The following is a 21,526-nucleotide window of genomic DNA, read 5'->3' as shown; positions in this document are numbered from 1 at the left end:
AGGGCTCATGTAACTGATGGAGGCTGAAAGGCCAGGAGTGGAGAATGGGCCAAACCCAGGAGCTCTGGAGGCCTGGGCGGCGGGTACCCCCCCAGAGGAGGAAGCCTAAGAGCACAGCCCAGGAAGAGCAAGGAGACTGGTTGAGTCACAGCTTTGCCTCCGGACGGGGCCATGCGTACCTTTTGCTTTCAGAGCGGGAAGCTGGAACCTTCTCCAACAGAGACTGAGCAGCAGCAGGAGACTCTCCAAAGGAGAGGTAGGAGGCTGTGGGGCCGGGGGAGTGGTTGCTGACATTCCCACACCACAGATGTCCACACAGAGCCCACGGACTGAGACACCCTTTGCAGTGATCGTGCCCTGGGTCCTGAGCAGGAGGGACCGAGAGCTGAAGGCCAGGCTCAGACGAAGCAGAATGCTGTCTTAGGACTCTGAGGACTGTCACTCAGAGGAGGAATTTGACCTGTTCATCCTGGTTATAGGCCAGGTTTTAGTTCAATATCAGAAAGAACTTTCTTTCTCTGAAAAAAAAAAAAAAAAAAAAAAAAAAAGCATGATGTGCCGAACGTTTTGAAGAGGCAATAGCGTCACTGAACAAGTATTGACAGGGACACGGCGACCGTCTCCCTCCCACTGCTGTCCCCTGTCCACCCGTCCCGATAGTGCTTGTAGGTTCTTTTTGCCTTTTGAGTTTTTAAAAATTTATTTCTAAATTGTGGTAAAATATACATAAGAGCGACCATTTTAACCATTTTTAAGTGTACAATTCACTGTCATGCAACCGCCACCACCACCGACTGAACACTAATGGGCCACCCCCGCATTGCCCAGCCCCGACACCCACTATTCTACTTCCCGTCTCTAGGAATCGGCCTGTTCTAAGCGCCTCCCACGAGCGGCATCACGTGGGACTGGTCCTTTCGAGAGGAAGCCGCTGCCTTTCCTGATCTCACTACCCATCATCTCAGCCACAGCTCTTGCCGGATTCTTTGTTTCTCCCACAAGACTTGACTCAAAAAATAATCCTGCTGCTAACGTACAAGGGAGTTTATTTCTAAAACTTCTAGCTACATAAGTGTTAATACACGAATGTGTCAATACATATAAGGTCTGGAATGATGGGGAACAAAAGGCTGACAATAGTTGCCTCGGGGATTCCTGGGCATTTTGGCGTTCCCTCCATTGTGGACATTGGTCACAATGAGCTTCCTTGCCTCCATATTCAGGAACGACAATAATGTTGTTGTCATTTGGTGAAAATGATCAAGCGGAAGCACATTGCGCTCTCAGAGCACAGCGCGGAAATGATGTGGATCAAGTTGAAATGAACAAAAATTAGATGAAGCAGGAACTTGCACGCTTCCGCTGGCCCCAAGAGTTGCCCGCCCTCACGTGCCGGCCGAGCTCATCACAGCCCCCACAACCCCACGGTCAGGACCCGCGAGCCCGGGCTGACCGCTCCCCCTGGCCCGGGCCTGCGTTGGGCAGAGAATGAGTCCCCGCTGCAGGGAAGCCTGGGCGAGTGTTGCTGAGGATAAACCACAGTCCATCCAGCAGGGGTGAGCCTTGGGCATCTGTGTGGGGCACAGGTGCCCCCCTCCGACTCTCCTCCCTTCCTCTCTCCCTCTTCCCCTACTCCCTCCATCCGGCCTCACTCCTTATTGCCTTCTTCTCTTCCTTCCTCCGTCTCTCTTCCCTTCCTCTTTCCTCTCTCCCTTTATTTTCACTCCCCACCCAAGAATGTTTATTGAGCAAAACAGAGGAACAGCAACAGGCCGCTTCCCAGAGGCACCCCCACCAGGGACGGAATCCACCCTGACCGGAGAACTGAGATCGAACCTGCGAGCCGGGGGGATGACACTCCAACCAACCGAGCCACCAGCTGGGGCCTCCCTCCCCTTTTCTTTCCCTCCATTCCTTCCTCCTCTCGTTTCCCTCCACATCTCCCAAATATCTGCCAAGCGTGAGGGACACAATCATGAATCACCCACTGTCCCCCCACAAGGGACCTGCAGTCTGGAGAGGGAAGCAGCGAAGTCCTAGAGTTCACAGCTGCGCGTGCTTAGAGCCCTGAGGGAGGGCTTCCTGGAGGAAGTGATACTTATCATGAACCCTGACAGGTGAGGAGTTGCTCAGCAAAGGAAGGGAACAAGAGCTTCATCCTCACGGGCAAGTCTGTTGCTGCTGCAGGTTCCGGACTGGTTGCTCCTGCTCCACAGAACCAGCCCTGCCCAGAAGCCTTTCTTGGCTGGGGAAGCACCCGGACCACCTGGTGCTGCAGCCTCCCTGGCAACCCAGCCTGCCTGCTCCGACCACCCAGCCCAGCCCACCCCACAAACACCGCTGAATCAGGGTCTGTCTTTGTGCGCAGGGCTTTTGGGAGGAGTGGCTGGACCCATTGTTCCTTCCGGGTCACGCCCAGGTTCTGCGGTTCCCACCACTGGTTTGACAATTCTTCCTCGATTTGAGCCCAGATCCGTTAATCCAGGGTTCTTTGGTCTCTCCCCAAGGATTTAACAACGATGAAAAACCGGTCTCCTTGCTCCATGGGAGGACCGTTCTAGAAAGCGGTGATGAGGATTTTCCCTGTCATGGCTAAGCTCTGGGAGCCCCTTTAAGCACAGGTGTTGGAGGGGCAGGAGTGGGTTTGGGGACCTTTCTCACCCTCTTGCCTCGGCCAAGGCCCCATGCTGGGCGCCCTGGTGTCTTGGCCACGTTTGGACCCTGGCTTGATAAAAGACCCACTTGCGGATCATTAGCCCCAACGGAACATGGGTTCTGTCTGTGGATAGAGCCACTGCCTTCCCCAAGTTTCTCCCAGTTTTGAAAGGCATTCCACGTGAACACAGACTGTGGAGAGGTCAGTCTCAGGACAAGCCAACCTTGGAGGCCAGACGTGGGAGCTGGAGACCAGGATGAGAGGCCGGGGTCAGGGAGAGAGGCCCCCGAAACTGTTTCAAGGAAGGAGAACAGATACACACACGTTGTTGTGTGATTAAAACAAACTAAAATCACACAGAAGGAGCGAGAGCGGTGGGTGGGAGGGGAGGCTGCTGGGTGCAGTCAGAAGGCAGCCTTCTCCTCCACCAGCGAGGTTGATTTGGAAAAGGGGGGTTTCCATCAGAGAGCGGGCAGCATATGGCCGGCATGTGCCTGGGCTGACCTTGCCCCCGAGTCAGAAGGGACTGAGGGACCCTAAGCTGAGATGCAGGGTGTATGGCGTGTGGTCTAACACTGGGGTCAGTGTGGCTTCAGGGGCCTTTGTCCCTCTCCTTCCTTTATTACCTCCAACGGTCCCTCTCCAAGCCCCGGGAGCACATCCAAAATGCTCTCCAGCGCCAGAGCGCAACCCTGCTGACGTTTCTATCAAGGGAGCAAAGGGGATGAAGACCCTCGACCCTCAAAGCGCCCTAAGGCCAGGCACAGGCCAGCCTCTCCACTCCATGCACCCCCACCACGGGTCCCGGACAGACGCCCGTGGGGAGAAGAGATAAGGAGGCATAACCTTGCGGGACTTCTGTGAGGCTGAGCTAAGCGCAAACTCAAGTTCGAAAAAAGACTCCAGGCCCTCTGTTCTGCAGCATGGCCTTCAATGTGGGCTTGCTGCTGCTTGCGCATGGCTAAATTTGGGGTATGCATTTCTCAGATCTGCCCACCAGGGAGCACAGGACATCCCATGCCCTTAGTTTCGATCCCACAGGTTGTCACAGAGGAGAGAGTTTTGCGCAGAGACCTGTGTCCCCTCCCCTCACCCCACGGGCCAGCCACACTGGTCCTGGGCACTGTTCAGGGAGCCCCAGGGAAGGACACCAGTGTCTACATCAGTGATCTGCAACCTTGGTCACCTCACGGCACAAGTAAACTCATAACTAAAATTCTGCAGCACACCGCAAGATACATTTTTGCCAACTGGACAAAGAAAAAAAAAAAGGAGGTGTAGTTTTGATTCATTCACACTGGACGGCTATTGAGTTGGCCGTTGTCACTTTTTAATTTGACGTCTAAGGGAAAAGAGATTGACGACTCAGACTCAATAGTCAAGTATTGCATGTTTTAAACATTCTTGCCCTTGCCGGGCAGTTCAGTCGGTTAGAGCATCGTCCCAATACACCAAGGCTGCGGGTTTGATCCCTGGTCACGCAAGAAGCAACCAGTGAGTGCATAAATAAGTGGAAAAACAAACTGATGTCTCTCTCTCTCTCTGCCCTCTTCCTCGCTCCCTCTAAAATCAATCAATTAATCAACTTAAAAAATTTTGCAGCACACCAGTTAAAAATTGCTGGTCTACATGTGGAAGCAAGTCCCAGTGATATTTATGACAAAGGACTTTCCCATTCACTTCCACATTCAAACAAGAGCAACCGCTTCCTCGCTGCCTTGAAGCACCCAGCTACCGGGGCTGAAGTCACCTATTCCCACGGGGGCGAGGAGCTACCTTGGGTCATGACATGCCTCAGAGTCACTTAGTTCTCACCACCCTTCTGAGGTGTGGGCATGACTGTCACCCCATTGCGTGAATGGGGCAGTGAAGGCCCAGAGAGATGAAGCAGCTTGCATAAGGTTCACCCAGCTGGGAAGTAGCAGGGCTGGGACTCGAACCCTGGCCCCTGGAGCCTCTGTGTCTGGGTGCTACCTGCCAGGCTGTGTGTCCTCCCTGGAGCCTAGAGCAGACCAGGGCAGTGGGTGGGGCTGACCTCAGGCCGTCGTTTGTAGACAGAGGAAATAAGGCCCAGAGAGGTGATGTGTTCTGACCAAATCTGTGGTCCTGGAACCAGCCCCAAGGACTTCTGAGTTCTGGGCTTGTGCCCTTGACCCTACCTCAGGCTACTCATGGGATGGAGGCCAGGGAGGCCAAGGGGGCTGATGGTGACCTGCCAAGAGGGATGGGCAGAGGGAAGGACGACACATTGACTGTCCCTGCATGTCTCCCTCACCTTGGCCACCAGGCCTGGGCCAGGGAGACGCTGCCTCAAAGCAGGATACTCTGAATCACCTTGACTCTCAGCCCACAACATCTTCCCACCCCCTTGCCTGCCAATGTGGCCACCACACCCTGCCTCTCTCCCCTGGGGAAAGAGGCATCCTGTCCCAGTTATCCTGCCAATCAGCAAGGCACCCACAGTTCAGGAGGAAGTGGCTGGCTTCTCAGGGGAAACCCATGCCCAGCCCCATCAACCTGAGTAGCTGGTTTCTTGAACCCTGCTCTCAGGGGACAGACCCAGAATGACAGCCTTCTAATGGTCATTGGAATTACGGGGCTGGGTGAGGAGCCGGCCTGGAATGCCCCAGTGGTATGGGTGGATGACAGAAGAAAGAGCAGAGGGCAGAAGGGAAAAGTCTACTTCTTCTCTGCTCTGCAAATCCTACATCAGCTCACCTCTTCCATGAAGCCCACCCTGATCACCCCAGTGCCCCCCAAGCTCTCTTCCACGACCTACAGAAGTTCTTGCTTCTGCTATAACCACTGGGACAAGTTACTTGTGCCTTCTCTTGTATTGCACAAACAGGGTGGGGAGGGGTATCATTTTTCTCCATGGCACTGACCACGCTCTAACAGACTACGTGCCTTACTTACTCCCCTGTTTTTTTTTTTTCACCACCAACCCCCCCCAAAAAAAAACCAAACAAATGCAAGTTCCATGAGGACAGGCATTTTGCCCCCTTGTCTCACTGGCATATCCCTACTATGTGCCTAGAACAGTGCCTGGCACGTAGTAGGTGCTCACAGAACATCAATCACCCCTTCCTTCATCCTCACCCGCACTGTGCTATGGACAGGGGAGAGAGTTATGAAGGAGACATCACCCATGTCCTAAAGGAGCGCCCCTGCCATTGTGGGGGTGGATAACTGTGTGTCCCCACCCACTTTATCTGCAAAGGCCCCCAGCCCCTTGCCTCCCTCCCCTCCAGCCACTTTCCTTGCTGTGAGCTTTCTCTGGACAGAGTGTGTACATACCTGAAATCGGACCTTCCTTCTGGCTCTTCCCAGAGGGGACAAGCGCGGTGGAGCACCATCTGACGGCCCAGCGTTTGAACTTGAGGATGTTCTCTGGCCTCCCTGAGAACTCTGTTTCTTTATCTGCAGGACGGGCTCCAATGTCCACCCTGCAAGGGTTGTTGATCATTAGAATATGTTGAAAGGGTCTGGCCACAGCAGGAATGTACTAAATGGCCCCTCTTGCTGGCATTGTTCCTACTGCGTCTGGTTGTGCCTTCAAGTGGGCTGCTTCTCATGCCAGGGAAGTGGGGATACCCTGGGTCCCCACACTGGTGCAGTGGGGCCACATTTGAGTTCCCAGCACGCTGATCGAGGGCTCAGTTCTAGGCGTTCTATGTGACATTTGTGGCTTTGACAAATTTGGGATCCAAACTGGTAACAATTTTTTCAAGCCCAGCACTGGCAAGGGTGCGTGGGTGAGGATTAAAAAAAAACAATGATGTTATAGGAGAAGAAGAATATGGGAAGATGTTTACAAAATATTAAGTAAATAAAGCAGGCCATCAATCAGTGTTATAGTATGACTCTCTCATTTGTGCTTTCTTTTTAAATTTTATTCATTTATTTTTAGAGAGAGGGGAATGGAGGAAGAAAGAGAGGGAGAGAAACATGAGGTCCAAGAGAAACAGTGATTGGTTGCCTCTCACACTTTCCCAGATGGGGACCTGGCCTGCAACCCAGGCCTGTGCCTTGACTGGGAATTGAACCCAGAACCTTGGCATATCCAGATGACACTAACCAACTGAGCTACCCAGCCAGGGATACCCAGTACTGCTAACATCTTACATAAGCAGCGCGTATTGGTCACAACTAAGAAACCAGCATGGGTGGGCACGTCACTATTAACTAAACTTCAGGCTTTATTTGGATTTCACCAGTTTCCCCACTGACCTCTTGTTCCAAGATGCAATCCGGGTACCACGTCGCTCTGAGATGTCTCCACTCCGGTCTGTGGCAGGTTCCCAGACATCCCTGGTTTTGCAAGAGCCCTGTAAGAATTGTGTAACCAGAAGAAGAAAGGGTTCATGATCAAGACAACGACTGTGATTTACGTCTGGGAACTGCTTCCTTTTTTACCTCGGTGGGAGGCAAAGGCAGTGGCATTTTCTTCTCCATTCAAGGGAAGAAAACAGGCAAGGCAGTGCCATCCCATACGCAGAGGCGCCACAGAGGTCCGGGCGCCTTCGCCTGCAACCCACTGCCCTCTCGGCCCCTGCTCCCGCCGCTCTCCCCTTTCCCGGGTGAGCCCGGGCGGGCCATGGGTCCCGTTGCGCCTGGTTGGGTGCGCGCGCGCGCCAGCGGGCGGCACCTTGTCAGCTGCTCAGCAACCTGTCGCGTCCGCCCCGCCCTGCCCCGTCCCCAGCCTTATAAGCCTGTCCGCGTCCGAGCGCCGGATTCCCGCCGCAGCCCGCCGGCCAGGAGCCCCCAACCCCAACCCCCCTCGGGCAGCATGGCCTGGAACACCAACCTCCGCTGGCGGCTGCCGCTCGCCTGCCTGCTCCTGCAGGTGGCCATGGTGGTGCTCTTCGGCGTGTTCGTGCGCTATGACAGCGATGCCGACGCTCACTGGTTTGGGGAGAAGCAACGCAGGAACATCTCCAGCGACATGGACAACGAATTCTACTACCGATACCCCAGTAAGTCCCGCCGCGCGGCCCATCCCACCACCCCAGCCAGCCCTCGGCTGACCCGGAGTCGGGGGGGCGCGGGTGCCCACAGCCTCCGCCCCGCCCATCTCGGGGCGCCCCTGCTGGAGAAGTGGCCAGACGGGCACAAAGTCCTTTGACCCGCGAACAAGTCACAGGGAAACCTCACCTGGGTGAGCTCCGCCAGGTGCGCTCCAAGGTCTCCCTGTCAGACAGCCCTTGGCGATGTGCTCAGAGCCCCATCTTAGTCACCAGCGGGGTTGGGGGGGGACCGGGGCTCCCTTGTCCAGCTGTGCTATGCTGTCCTTGTCAAGGGCGCAGGAGGGCGTCGACCTGCCCCCTCTGCTGCCGGGAGGTGTGTGTGGGACCCTCTCCGGCTGGGGGAGGGAGATGGAGCACCCCCAAATCCTCAGCCATCCGAGTGCTGTGGTTAAGAGGGCGCCTCTGGAATCGCCAGACCTCGCGCCTGTCATGGCTCTGCCGTTCACCAGGCGGCTGGCTCTGGACACAGGTCACACAGGCTGAGCCCTGTGCTGTGGGCACCGCTGCTGTCCGCGAAGCGTCCCCACGGGCTGGTGCTCCTGGGCCGGCGGGGCCACTGGCAGTGAGTGTCTGGGGGAAGCTGGCCTGAAGGACAAGAAGCCAGCTGGCACCTCAGGCAGATTCAGCTCCACTTCATGAAGGACAAGCGTTCCCCCAGCAGAGGGCAGTGTACCCTGGACTTGGGAATTCAACAGATGTGGGTCCGTCCCTAAAAGGACCACTCTGAGCCTCCGTGCGAGGTGGGCATGTTATTTCATGCACAGGAAGGTGGCAGGTGCCTGGTAGGGCAGTGTGAGGACTGGAAATGCAGTGAGGGAGTGAGTGCTCCGTCGCTGGAGGTATTTAAGTGGTGGCCCAGCGTTCCCCTGAATATTAGTTTCAGCTCTTATAGCATTCCAATGCCTTTGGGCTGTCCCCACTTCTTTTGCTTTGTGAGTGCTATCAAGCATGGCATTTGTTTGGCTGCGTGTTACGGGGCAGGAAACGGAGGTTAGAGATTTGCCTAAAGCTCTCAGCTGGTCAGCGGCACCTGCAGGGACAGAGCCATGCCCTCCACCCACAGCCCCCCTGCTTTCCCACAGCCCCCTGCTTTCCCAGGCTTCTGGGGCATGTGGCCATGTGTGGGAGAGGTGGGCACACCCTTGGGGAAAGGAGGGGTTCCCTTGCAGAATGGAAGGGGGGCATGGAACGGGGGGGCGCTACCATGGCCCATTGGGGGTGGAAAACTTGGTCTTTTTAAATTACTTATGTATTTTTAGAGAGAGGGAGAGAAACATGAATGTGTGGTTGCCTCTTGCATGCCACTCCCACCCCAGCCCACCCCAGACTGGGGACCTGGTCCACAACCCAGGCATGTGCCGTGACTGGGAATTGAACCAGCAATACCTTGGTTCGCAGGCCGGTGCTCAGTCCACTGAGCCACACTGGCCGGGGTAAGATATTTGGAGATTTCTGAGACCTATTCTAGGAGGGAAGCGTGAGCTTGGAGGCAGGTGGAAACGGGGAGTGAGAACAGTTGTGTGCTGGTGCCCCCTTGTGGCAGTTCTCAGGAGTGGCAGCTCAATCAGGGACCCCCAGATTGAGACAGTCGGTTCTGGGCTGGGCTGCTTGAGTCACCTAGGCTGGGTACCAGAGTGGGTGTCTCACCAACTTCCAGTGACCTTCAGCAAGTCGTCAGCCCCACAGATGCACAGCTGGTCAGTCCTGAAAGACAAAAAGAGAAACAGGAGTGAGCCGTTGCTGAGGGGCCAGACCTATGCCGGGTGCACCAGAAAGACACGGCAGGTCAGAGAGGTGACATGCTTGCTGGTCCTGCTGTCTGGACCTTCCCAGCGTGACTATGAAAAGCATCTTAGGGAGCAGCAAACCTTAAGACACAAACGAATAAACTGGTGCATTTCGGTTGTAAATGAGGACCAGTTTGGGAGATAAAGAGAAAGGCAGGAAGAGAATGAATTGGGGAGGTGCCCAAGGCAGGGGGTGGTGGAGAAGAGCCGCAGGGAGAGTCAGAGTGAGGTCAGGGCACCCACAGAGGCAGGGAGGACAGGGCAGAGGGGGGCGGGCAGGGGGAAAGCCCTTGCACCTGCTCTCAGGCCACAGGGAGAAGGCAGGCAGAGACCTGAGACTGCAAACACCTCCCCAGGAAGGTGCCCACCTGTCCCCTGCAGCCTCACCCATGCACACATGGTCCCTCTATGCCACCTGACAGCCCACACCCTTCCCCTCGAGAGGCCCCTGTGCTCTGGGACGCTGCGTTTTCCCAGGTTTCCTTCCCCCTCCCTGCCAGCACCTTCCCCGGCTACCCTGCTGGCTCCCAGGCTGGCCGGTTCTCTGCTTCTGTCTCCCCCTCATTCTGACTCACAGCTCTATCTGCAGGCCTGCACGACTGGACCTCAGACCCCAGCTCCCACCCACTCAGCCGGCCTCCCCGCCTCCCTGCCGCCCTGCCTGCCCCCAGGTCTTCTCAAACCCTCCCACCTGGCAACCTGTTCCCGCCTCCCGTGTTTACCCACAGCCCTGCCTTCCTGCCAGTCCCCTCCCTGCTTCTGGAACTGTCCTCTGAATGTGTCGCCTCCCTCTCTTTCACACGTCGCCTCCAGTCTGTCACCCATCAGTTGTTCCCAAGAATAACCATAATGCCACGCATGCTGCTCCACATACATTAGCTCCGTTTCCCCATGACGACAGCTGGAAACGTGATAAACCATGAGCTGCGGGAGGACACGACATCAGCGGCACCTGTCGTGACACCCAAGCCCGGCTGCTGTTTGTGCGACCTGGCTCAGGTCTCCGCACACAAGCTCAGAGCACTAGGCTGGGGCAAGACCGCAGCTTTCCTACAGCGGCTTGGGTGCCACCCCCCTGCCCTGCCCCATCCCTGCTCCGCCCCCACCCTGCAGTGGGCCAGCCCCCCTAAGCCTGTGGCTGCAGCCTGGGCCTCAGGGAAGCCTGCAGGGCACACAGCGGAGGGCAGATCCCCGTCTGTGCAGGGCAGGGCAGCTGTGGCAGAAGCATGGCTGCCCCCAACCTGGGCCAGGCTGCAGTGGGCACCGGGGCCTCTGGGGACCGTGGGCAGGAGGCGCTGGACTGGAGAGGGGCTGCCGCCTCACCTGGCTGTGAACTCCCACCTGGGGCTGCCCGGCCGCTGCTCAGCTGGCTAACCTGGGTGCTGCGGAGAGAAGCACATAGTCACACGCCCCTTCGTGGATGTTTATGGAGCGTCTCCCTGGCACTCTCTTAGGGGTAGGGAATACCAGAGCGAACAGAGCAGGCGTGATCTCGCCTTCTCCACGGTTCAGAGTCTAGTGGGCCAGACAAACTATCCCAACTGCAAACTGTAAAGAAGGAAGACGGTGCCGTGAGGGAGGGCAGCGACTTGGGACAGGCAGGCTGCCGTGACAAAGTGATACTTTGCTGAGATCTGCGGGAAGAGCAGGTGTGGGCCATCTGTGGGACTGGCATCCACGCGGCGCTGAGGGACCCAGGAGCAGGAGAGAGGGGAGGAACTCGGCAAGCAGGCGCGCAGAGGAGGGTGGGAGGGGCCAGGCCCTGCAGCATCCCCTCTTCTTTAACTTCTTATTTGGAAATAATTTCAGATTTACAAAAAGTTGGTAAAACAAGAAAGAGTCCAAGAAACAGCATATACTCTTTTAACCCCCATAGAGCCATTTCTTCCCCCTCTTTCTACCCAGAGACGCAAACAGATAAACTTTTTTCCTTCTGAACCATTGGAGGGTCAGGTATAGACATCACAGCTCAGGAGCCTCAACTACTCCGTCTATTTCTCAACGATGGAGATATTCTGCTCCAAAACCACGCTAATCAAGCTCACAGATTTGCACTGGACAATACAGTACCGTAATCTACTGTTTCTACCTACTTTTGCCGATAATGACCTATCCCTCCACCAAATCCAGGATCCAGTCTCGAATTAGGCATTGAATTGAGCTGCCATGTTCCCCTCCCCACTTTTTTTTCTTTTTAAGATTTTATTCATTTATTTTTAGAGAGAAGGGAAGGGAGGGAGAGAGGGAGAGAAACATCAGTGCATGGTTGCCTCTTGCATGCTCCACTGGGGACCTGGCCTACAACCCAGGCATATGCCCTGACTGGGAATCGAACTGGCGACCCTTTGCTTTGCTCAGTCCACTGACCCACACACACCAGGGCCCTTTAGCCTCTTTTAACCTGAAACAAGTCCTTCTTTGTGTTTTGTGATGTTGCTGTTTTTCCAGGATACTGCCTCACCACTCTTGAATTGGATGTCACTCATTTTCTGTCACTCATTTTCTGTTTGTTGCCTGGTGACCAGGTTGGGATTCTGCATCCGCAGCTGGAATACCAAATAAGTGTCCGTCCGTCCTTCCGATGTTCACTTTAATTACCCAGTCAAGGTGCTGCCCACTTTATCCACTGTCTAATTACTGGGTGGTTTTTTTCCTCCCTTGCAACTCACCAGCACTCTATAGAGAGACTCTTTAAGTCAGTGCAAATGTCCTGCTGCCCATCAAAACTTCTCCCTGGACTTAGCCCACACGGATGGAGCCGTTACTGTGAAAATTAAGATTTTCCAATTTCAGCTCATTCCACATTTAACGTCCACCCTCAGCATTCTGTTATAAGCAAGAGCCCTCCCTGCGAGCTCATTTATTGATGTACCTATTCTAAGCCCCCATTTTTCAGTGGTTCTGATTCATTATAGTATGTAATTATTTTGGTGCCCAGACTGTGTCCCAGATCTGGCCCATGGGACGCCTTCCATCTGGCCCCTGCATCCAGGGACACCTGCAGGTCCTTTTAGTGCCTTACACTTTTGTAAAACTGTCTTTGCTTCTCAAAGCACTTAGCCTCCTGTTATTTTCCGGGAACAGAGAACCATGCAACGCTAGTTCTGGGTGGCCATTTGAGAGCGCTCTCATCACGCCCTTCAGTTTTACCGTTGAGAAAACTGAGGCTGTGAGAGGGGCACCGGCTTCCCAAGGCCACACCGTGAGCTGGCAGAGAGCTGAGCCAGAACTCAGGATTAGAGCGTGCCTAAGTACCAACAGACAATGACCCTTGTCCCGTGTGAGCGCCTATGACGGGACAGTCACTTTGCCAGGTGCTCTACAGACATAACTGCATTTCATCCCCGCAGCATTTGTGAGTAAGCATCTCAGAAGAAGGTGCTGAGACCCAAAGTGACTTTCCAGAATCGTCCGCCCAGCAAACGCAGGAACTGGGGTCCAAATTCAGATGGAACGGGATTGAGAGGGCAAGGCCCTAGGTCCGCGGTGGAATCCACAACATGGCCCCAATTTCAAATGCCCCGCTGCAGACCCCCACCCCGGGTGAGGGTGGAGAGGGGGACCCGTCGCCGATCCTAGCTGCCCTCTCCCTACAGGCTTCCAGGATGTGCACGTGATGATCTTCGTGGGCTTCGGCTTCCTCATGACCTTCCTGAAGCGCTACGGCTATGGCTCGGTGGGCTTCAACTTCCTGCTGGCGGCCTTCGGCATCCAGTGGGCAGTGCTGATGCAGGGCTGGTTTCACTCCTTCCAAGACGGCTACATTCTTGTGGGCGTGGAGAAGTGAGTGCGGTGGGGGCGGAGCCTTCCGGGAGGCGGGGCTTCTGGAGGGGAGGGGCCTTGTGAGGGCGGGGCCTGAGTGGGAGGCGGGACCTGAAGGGGTGGGGTCTAGGTGAGGGGCGGAGCCTGGGGTAGGGCTGGGGGCTTTGGGGCTTTGAGCCCACTCATCATCCAACCAGAGACACCGGACCTGTGACACACACACACACACACACACACGCCCCTTCCTGATCAGCAAGGCTTCAGGACGGGACATCTAACAGTGTCCACATGCCATAGGAGGGCCTCCCTCCCCCTAAGTCTAAGGCTGCAGAGACACTGAGGTGTCTCCTTTCCAGGGGCTGGCACTGGGTCCTCCATCCTGACACAGGAGAATTCCCCTGAGAGACCGCAGCCCATGGGCCCCTCCTGGACCTGTCTCCCCACAGCCTCATCAACGCCGACTTCTGCGTGGGGTCTGTCTGTGTGGCCTTTGGGGCAATTCTGGGCAAAGTCAGCCCCGTCCAGCTGCTCATCATGACTCTCTTCCAAGTGACCCTCTTCGCGGTGAATGAGTTCATCCTCCTCAGCCTGCTACAGGTGAGCAGGGATCCGAATGGAGATGAAGGTGGAGGGGACACTTGGAAGGACAGCAGGCAGATAGACCAAGAGAGGGCTGGGGAGCACCAGATTCCATTCAACCTTGGCAAGTCTCTTAACCTTCTGAACCTCAGTGTCTTCATCTCTAAAGTGGGAGTAATGCTGTTGACTGGGCGTGCTTCGTGGCAGTTACTATTCCCATTGTACAGATGAGAAAGCTGAGGCTCAGAGAGGTTAGGGGGCTCACCCAAGGTCACACAGCGAGAAGGGGCACCCACCAGCTGTGTCAACAACTAGCTCTCTGACCTCAGACGACACATGTACTGCTCTGGATGGGTGTGCCCCATCTACAGACGGCTCTCCATGGGAGGAGGAGGCTGAAGAGAGGGATGTGGGGGGGCTGGGTGGGGGGAAGCTAAGTCAGTCAAGCACCTGCTGAGTGCCAGGTGCGTTACACAGCAGTCGAGGTGAATCAGTGAGACAGCCCTGCTAGGTCACTACAGCCACCCCCACTTTGTAAATGAGGAACTTGAGACCTCCAACCAGGAGAGGAGGATAGGGAAGTTAGCTGGGAGGGGAGGTCAGAGGGCAAGGAATGGGAGAGGATGTAGGAATATGGGTCCCAGGGGTCTCGATGGGTGGTGCTGGGCCAGAAGTGGTGGCAGGAACCATAGAGAGGGGACACCCAGAGGGAAGGAGAGGGCCCTGAAATTAAGAGAAGATGAAAGCCAGGGGGGACAAACTGGATGGGGGGGACTGCCCTAGCTTCTCCCTCTGCTTCCCTCTTCCAGCTGTGTAACTGAGCCAGTCCCTCCCAAGCAGGGACTCCCTGCCCCCTGGGCTCACCCCCACGTGCCGGGCAAGGGTGACGTGGCATTTTGCTGACAGGCTCACAGCCTGCGTTCAGGGATCCCTACTTTCTCCCCTGCCCAATGGGTTGGTCTATGCAGCAACTCATCAAGTGAGAGACGGCTGGACATCATCTATGTGTGGCAGGGGGCAGGGGGGTGGGGTGTCAAAGCCTGACAGGCCCCTTGTACCCAAGGTGAAGGATGCAGGGGGCTCCATGACCATCCACACATTCGGTGCCTACTTTGGACTCACAGTGACCTGGATCCTCTACCGACCAAACCTGTCTCAGAGCAAGGAGAGGGATGGTCCTGTGTACCACTCAGACCTCTTCGCCATGATCGGTGAGAGCTGCCATAATGGCTGAGGGCCACCAGGACAGGTGACAGGCATTAAGAGGGATTCAGGTCACATGGGCTGGGGGGTGGCTGCTAGTTCCCTGTGGGGGAGGGTCCAAGCCCCACGTTCAAGGAGCTCCTCACAGTGTCACAGTGTCATGGAAGAGATGGCATTGCCACCAGATAATCTTCATACGGTGGAGAGAAAGATGGCCTCTCACGGTGCTGGGAGCAGGGTGAGGGGCATTTAGCCCAGCTGAGGGGCTAGGGGAGACTTCCTGGAGCCGAGTGGAAGGCTCAGTGGGAGTTAGGCAGTGAGCAAGTCAGGGGGGCCCTGGAGGGAGAGTCCCCAGCCTGAGTAGGGGACAGGGGTGGGAAACAGCTGGGCGTGGAGTCACTAGGCATCTCTGGAGCTAAAGGACCCATCTAACGCCTCTTCTCCCGGGCCCACCGGCCCTGTTTGGTCTGGCCAGGCACCCTCTTCCTGTGGATGTACTGGCCCAGCTTCAACTCGGCTGTGTCCCATCACGGGGACGCCCAGCACCGAGCGGCCATCAACACCTACTGCTCCCTGGCAGCCTGCGTGCTGACCACGGTGGCGCTGTCTAGCGCACTGAACAAGAAGGGCAAGCTGGACATGGTGTGCAGCAGCAGGGGCGGGTGGGCAGGGGGTGGGGGCTGGGGAGAAGTGCGGCTCTGAGTCCCCGCGCCCTGCCAACGCCTCTGTGAGGCAGGCAGCATAAGGATCAGAAAGACACTGAGGCTCAGACAGAAACGCAGCATCCAGATTGCATGGCTGGATTTCAGCAGAGCCCAGGACCAGACTCTTGGACATTCCATCAGGCAGCCTGCTCTAAATGAGCCAGGTCCCCCTCCTCGTCCTTCTCCCCACAGCCCAGGGTGCTGACGGCTGCACTGGGCTGAGCCCCACATCAGCGTTGCCACCGGACCTCCCCTCTGCCAGATACTGGCCCTCAGCCTCCTTAGACCTGCCTGCACCTGCCCGGCCCACACACTCGAGGGGCATCACTTTGATGCCCTGTTCATTCCACTGGGTTTGTGGGGATGTGGTGTCCCACGGTGTCCTTCATATCACACCACTGGGACAGGCATTTCTGTCAGTGGGGGTCAGTTTCTCCAGGCCCCTGCTCTCAGGGAGGACTGACTTCCTGCCTGCTCTGCCCACCCTGCCCAGGTGCACATCCAGAACGCCACGCTGGCTGGAGGGGTGGCCGTTGGCACCGCCGCCGAGATGATGCTCATGCCTTACGGCTCCCTCATCGTCGGCTTCCTCTGCGGCATCATCTCCACCCTGGGCTTTGTGTACCTGACAGTAAGGGCCCCGGGTGAGGGGCTGGGGGCTTGAGTCACTATTCCTGACCACAGTGGGGGTGGGGTGGGGCTAGAGGGAGGGCCGGGGGACGGGAGAAGCCTGGGCCTCTGTGTTTAGGACACCCCAGCCACAGCTCCCAGCCTGAGCCGCACCTGTCTCTCTCCAGCCGTTCCTGGAGTCCCATCTACGGATCCAGGACACGTGTGGCATCCACAACCTGCATGGGATGCCTGGCATCATAGGTGGCATCGTGGGGGCTGTGACAGCGGCCAGCGCCACCAGTTACGTATATGGAGAGGAAGGGTAAGTGTGGAGGAGATGCTTCTGGGGCCCACGACTGTGTCTATTTCTCCTAGTCCTTCCCCACTGCGGTCGACTGCTTTTCACGGGCCTCTCCCTACCCTCTGTCCTGCCACGGGCGTCTGAGACCACCCTGTCTGTCTGCCCGGTGCCCCCTTTTGCAGATGGGAAGGCTGAGGCCCCAGGCTTGTTGAACACTGGTGCCTGCTCACACTGGTGGGGTGGCAGCAAAGGGCTACTGGGCCTCTCTGTGGGGCCCTGACCTGCCCCCTGTCTGCCTGCACCCTAGGCTTGCCCATGCCTTTGACATTGAAGGTTCTAACTGGTCTGCAAGCACTCAGGGCGGCTTCCAGGCCGCAGGCATCTTCGTGTCCCTGGCCATGGCCCTGGTGGGCGGAGTCATCGTGGGTAAGTGGGAGGGGCTTGGCCAGAGAAGGCGGGGCCAATGTGGGGCTCTGTGGTTTGGGGACTGGAGAGTTTGTGCCAGAGGGCCGCAGGGAGCCACCAGGAATACTTGGTCTCTGCACTTGTGGCCACAGGACTGGAGAGACTCTCCCAGCTGAGGGAACGGGCTGGAGACGCTGAGAGGAAGTAGGTCCTGACCTCTGGGGACTTCCCACTTTCTTTAGGATGCATTTTGAAGTTACCCATCTGGGGACAACCTGCTGACCAGAACTGCTTTGAGGACACTGTGTACTGGGAGGTGAGTTCTACAGCCTTGTTTCCCCGCGTAAGGATGGCGGCCTGCCCTTTGCCTGGACCCTGCACGCGTCAGCTGAGTTGGGGCCGGGGGGCCAGTGTCTGCATCACCTTGCCCCTTTATTCAGGAGGCTGTTCTCCTGGGGGCTAAAGGCTTTAACCTGGAGCAGTAATTCCCAAAGAGTGGTCCCCACCAGCCTCACCTGGAGACTTGTCCCTCCTGACTCCAAAACGCAGGGGGAGCATGTCTGCCTCCAAAGCCTGCTCCCAGATACGGACCCCGCGCCCCTGCCGGGAGTCCCCTGAGATGAGGTCTGCCCATCACTGCTTGTCACAGGGCTCTGTAGTGTTAAAACTACACCCAGGTTTTCAGGGCAATTTTTACTAATGTCTACTATAAACCAATATCATGTGCGTAACTAATAAGCCTTTTTAAGTCATTCTTTTTAAATTCTTTCTCAGCTTTACTTATTGACTTTAGGAAGAGAGGGAGAGTGACACGCAGAGAGAGGCGTGATGTTCCACTTACTGATGCAGTCATTGGTTAATTCTTGTACGTGCCCTGACCAGGGATCAAACCCATAACCCATAACCCATAACCTTGGCATTACCAGGACGACGCTCTCACCAACTAAGCTACCTGGCCAGGACTTCGAAATTATTTTTCAATTATAAAATTAGTAGAAGCTCATTAAAGAAAACCTGGAAATAAAGAGAAATAGAAAGATATCCCATCACCCTAATTCAAGCACTGTTAATGTTTTTAGTATATTTCCTTCCAGTCTTTTTTTTTCCCAACTGTGTAGATTTTTCTTACCCAGCTGAGAAGATATTATACACTCAATTTGGTATGCAATCCCTTCTCTTTACCATTAGAAGTGTTCTGTGTTATTCATTGTTAACAAACTTTCTTTCTTAGCAGCTTAATTATATTCATTCTATATTTAAAGTCAGAACCAAAACTATTTTAGACACCACAACTACGAACCACATGGGTCTAATGCTAATGAAACAAACTGAGAAAATGTTATCCATTCCCATCTGTAGCTGTTTGCTCCAGGTTCTGTTTTGAGCTTTAGAACCTATTCTAGGTGCACCCCCTTTCCCGTGCTATATACCCTGCAGCAGCACTCTGTTTTGAATAACATAATTCCGTGCTGGAGGAAGTGAGCCACCAGCAGGCTGCCCCCCCACACCCCACCCCTCCGCTGCCCTGGCCTCTGAGTGGTTAACCTGAAAGATGACCTCCCAGAGGATGGGGATGAGACAGCAGCCTCTAGGATGACATCAGCCTCGAGGCCAAGGCAGGGCTGGTCCTGTTTACCCCACACAAGTCACTTAAAGTGGGTCCAGCACAGCCGGAACTCCCCCAGGCTGGGTTACCAGCCCCTTGCGTGCATTTGCGCCTCTTGTCATTGTGCCTGTCGCTCGAATGCCTTCCCATTGTTCTAGAGGGGCAGAGACTCTGGTCCTGGCAACGTCCCAGCACCCTGGACAGTAGCGGACGTCAAATAGGGACCTGATGGCTACAGCGGGACAGCCTGCCCGCTCCTCGGCGTGCAATCTGCACGCGGGTCACTAGGCGGCGCCCGCCGCACACCATTTGCGGCTCCTGACTTGCCCACACTGTTCCGGTTCCGCGAGGGACACTTGCCCAGCCCGGGGCCGGGCTCTCTGAGCGGCCTCCTCTCCCTGCAGGTGCCGGAGGAACATAAGAACGCTGTCTCACATCCTGAGGACTCGACCCTCAAGCAGTCAGAACCTTAAGCTCCCAGGGCAGGTGAGAAGCAGGTAAGCGTGAGCCCGGCTTGTAAGGTTCTCCCAGTGGGGTAGGGGTGACGGGCAACCTCAGATGCCACCAGCAAAGGGGCAAAAAGGAAGCAGCATGAGCCCTGGCTGGTGTGGCTCAGTGGACCGAGTGTCAGCCTGCAACCGATCGATGTATCTCTCGCACATCGATGTTTCTCTCCCTCTCTTTCCCCCTCCCTTCCCCTCTCTCTAAAAATAAATAAAATCTTAAAGAAAAAGCATCAAGAAATGAGGATGTGAACTTCCATCCCTCCTGCCTGGAGTGGCCTGCGCCCGGTGGGGTTGGTGGGAGAGACCCTCAGAGTCTGCCATGTGCATACTGAACGGACACGGGACAGACACGGAACAGACATGGCACAGACATGGGGAAGGCGCTCTGGGCTGGAGGGAATGGATGGAAGGTGGCCCGGCCTGCTGTGTACCAGCCACGTGACTTTGAGGATCTCTCCTCCCCAGAGATGGAGTCTCCCTTATTGAAGTGGAGACAACAGGACAGGCTCTATTCAGTTGGTCAAGTCGAGCAAGACACTTCCTTCCTCCCACCTTTCTGGCAGCTGACATTTCCTTGCCCCTCTGGGGGTGCACCAAGCCCCTTCCTCATGCCTTTGGCACCTGACCCTCCAGAGGCCCCTGAGGGTGCAGTGACTTTCCTCCCTTTAGCAGATGAGGGAATTAAGGCTCAGAGCGGGTCAGGGTTACAAGGCCAGAGAGCTGGCAAGTGGATGAACTGGGGTCTTTCCAGGTCATTGTCGTTGCTCTTATTATCATGATTTGACCTCCTGGAGGCCAGAGCTTGGGAGGAGCTGTGTCTGGGGCCAGAGGCTGAATGCCGTGGCAGGACAGGATGTTGGGTTTAAGGCAAGAGAAGGGGGAGGCTGTGACCAGTTGCTCCCATGCTGCCTGAGGGGCTATAGCAGGACCTGACAGGGACCCCCGCTCTTGGCTCTCTCCCTGCAGGCTCCACGGACTGTCCTGGTGTTTCAGAAGGAGCCGGTGCTGGCCCAGCTGGGTACACGAGGGCAAGGGGAGCGGTACCCGCCTGCTGGCCTGGCCCAGGTGCCGCCACCCCCCCTCCATTCCAGGGGACCTGCCCGAGAATGGAGCAGGAGGAACTGTAGACAGAGTGGGCGTCCAGGCCAGGCTCCGGCTGCGGGAGGCCTGCCACCGGGGGCCTGAGTAGCCTCATCCTCAGAAGAGCAGGCAGGAGGGGGCGCTGGGCCTCGAAGTGGACCCCAGCCCCCGCTAGGTGACAACTGGGCTGCCAGCCACCAACGGCTGGGCTCTTCCACTCCCTGCAGGGCTCTCCGCCTGCGCGTCCTGTCCCCTACCCATGCCTCCTGACCCCAGACCTGTCTCTGTCACATGCTTGGCAGCCTCTGCAAATAAAAGGTCCAGGTGTTCTTTGTACCATGGGTGCGGATGTTCCAACAGGGCCACTTAAAGGGAGGAAAGGACCTGAGAGACTGGGCTTCCTGCCCCCCTGCCGGACCTCCCACCCAGGCTGCTGTCCACGCTGCAAGGGGAAATCATCCCAGACTGATGAGGATTTTGGGGTGCTGGCACCTGCCCCTGCCTGGAGCACCCTGGCCAGGCTCAGCCATGGGGCTTGGGCATTTCCCCAAGGCCCCTCCTCACTTCATGCCAATCATCCCAGAAGCTCACTGCCAGGCCTCTTGCGCCCCAGCGTCCAGGGCCCAGGGCGGGGAGGGCTCTTTGGGGCCGATCTCCTTCCCCCAACCATTCCCTTCTTCCTCCTGGCCAAGCCAGCCCTGCTCTCCCTCCACAATAGAAAAGGGGTTCATCCAATTACATCTCCCATCACTTAATGAGGTCTGCCCACCCCCCTGGGCAGAGTAACACACAGTACCCACCCTCAGAGGCCTTCCAGTCTAGCGGGGCTCCCACCTGACACCCAGTCTCCACCCTGAACTCTGACTGGCCTGCAGTGCCCGGGTGGCTTCCTGGAGTGGGTCACCGGAGTAGGGTTTTGGAGGCTGAATAGGAGTTTACCAGAAGGATGGCAAAGCCACAGCATGGGCAGAGACCCAGGGAGGGGAATGGACCCGGCGAGATTGGGTTTTGCTAAAAGAGAGGTGACGTAAAATAAGCAGCACAGTCTGGATCCTTTGAGGATCAAAGACTCCAGAGAAGATAGAGTGAGGGGAAAGGGAGGGGCGGGTCTCTCCTGCCTGCAAATCTGCTCTCCCTGCCCACTTCGCTATTCACACACACACACACACACACACACACACACAGGCCTTCATTCCCTTTGCCAGGGGAGGGCGGTGGAGGAGGAGGAGGAGGGGAGGAGGGAGCAGCAATGCAACCTATTCATGTTCCCGCGAACGTAACACCCCTCATTTTCCATG

The 21,526-nt window shown here is 56.4% G+C and overlaps 1 protein-coding gene and 1 long non-coding RNA gene across 3 annotated transcripts; one reads left to right on the top strand and one right to left on the bottom strand.

The window, feature by feature from the left end:
• Positions 1-197: 197 nt before the first annotated feature.
• On the bottom strand, positions 198-7,593 carry LOC149992080 (uncharacterized). The gene is made up of 4 exons (XR_016508475.1): positions 7,464-7,593; positions 6,887-6,984; positions 5,954-6,102; positions 198-518 (listed from the first exon to the last, which is right to left on the bottom strand). It is a non-coding gene; the product is annotated as an uncharacterized LOC149992080 (long non-coding RNA).
• Positions 7,431-20,564, top strand: RHCG (Rh family C glycoprotein). 2 transcript variants are annotated; one of them, XM_090263728.1, is made up of 11 exons: positions 7,431-7,632; positions 13,067-13,253; positions 13,679-13,829; positions 14,875-15,022; positions 15,490-15,656; positions 16,212-16,349; positions 16,516-16,652; positions 16,939-17,057; positions 17,279-17,352; positions 19,047-19,139; positions 20,115-20,564. In XM_090263728.1, the coding sequence occupies exons 1-10, from the start codon at positions 7,446-7,448 to the stop codon at positions 19,113-19,115; spliced, it is 1,377 nt and encodes a 458-aa protein (XP_090119854.1). In that variant the 5' UTR covers positions 7,431-7,445; the 3' UTR covers positions 19,116-19,139; positions 20,115-20,564. The 2 variants fall into 2 exon arrangements, with proteins under 2 accessions (XP_090119854.1, XP_090119855.1); XM_090263729.1 differs by lacking the exons at positions 16,939-17,057; positions 20,115-20,564 and having other exon boundaries at positions 19,047-19,110.
• Positions 20,565-21,526: the final 962 nt, after the last annotated feature.

This window comes from Furipterus horrens, unplaced genomic scaffold (genome assembly GCF_987537825.1).
Source record: "Furipterus horrens unplaced genomic scaffold, mFurHor1.1.pri manual_scaffold_16, whole genome shotgun sequence".
Classification (NCBI taxonomy): Eukaryota; Metazoa; Chordata; class Mammalia; order Chiroptera; family Furipteridae; genus Furipterus; species Furipterus horrens.
Note: the sequence above shows the minus strand (reverse complement) of the source record. Positions and strands in the feature narration are given on the sequence as shown.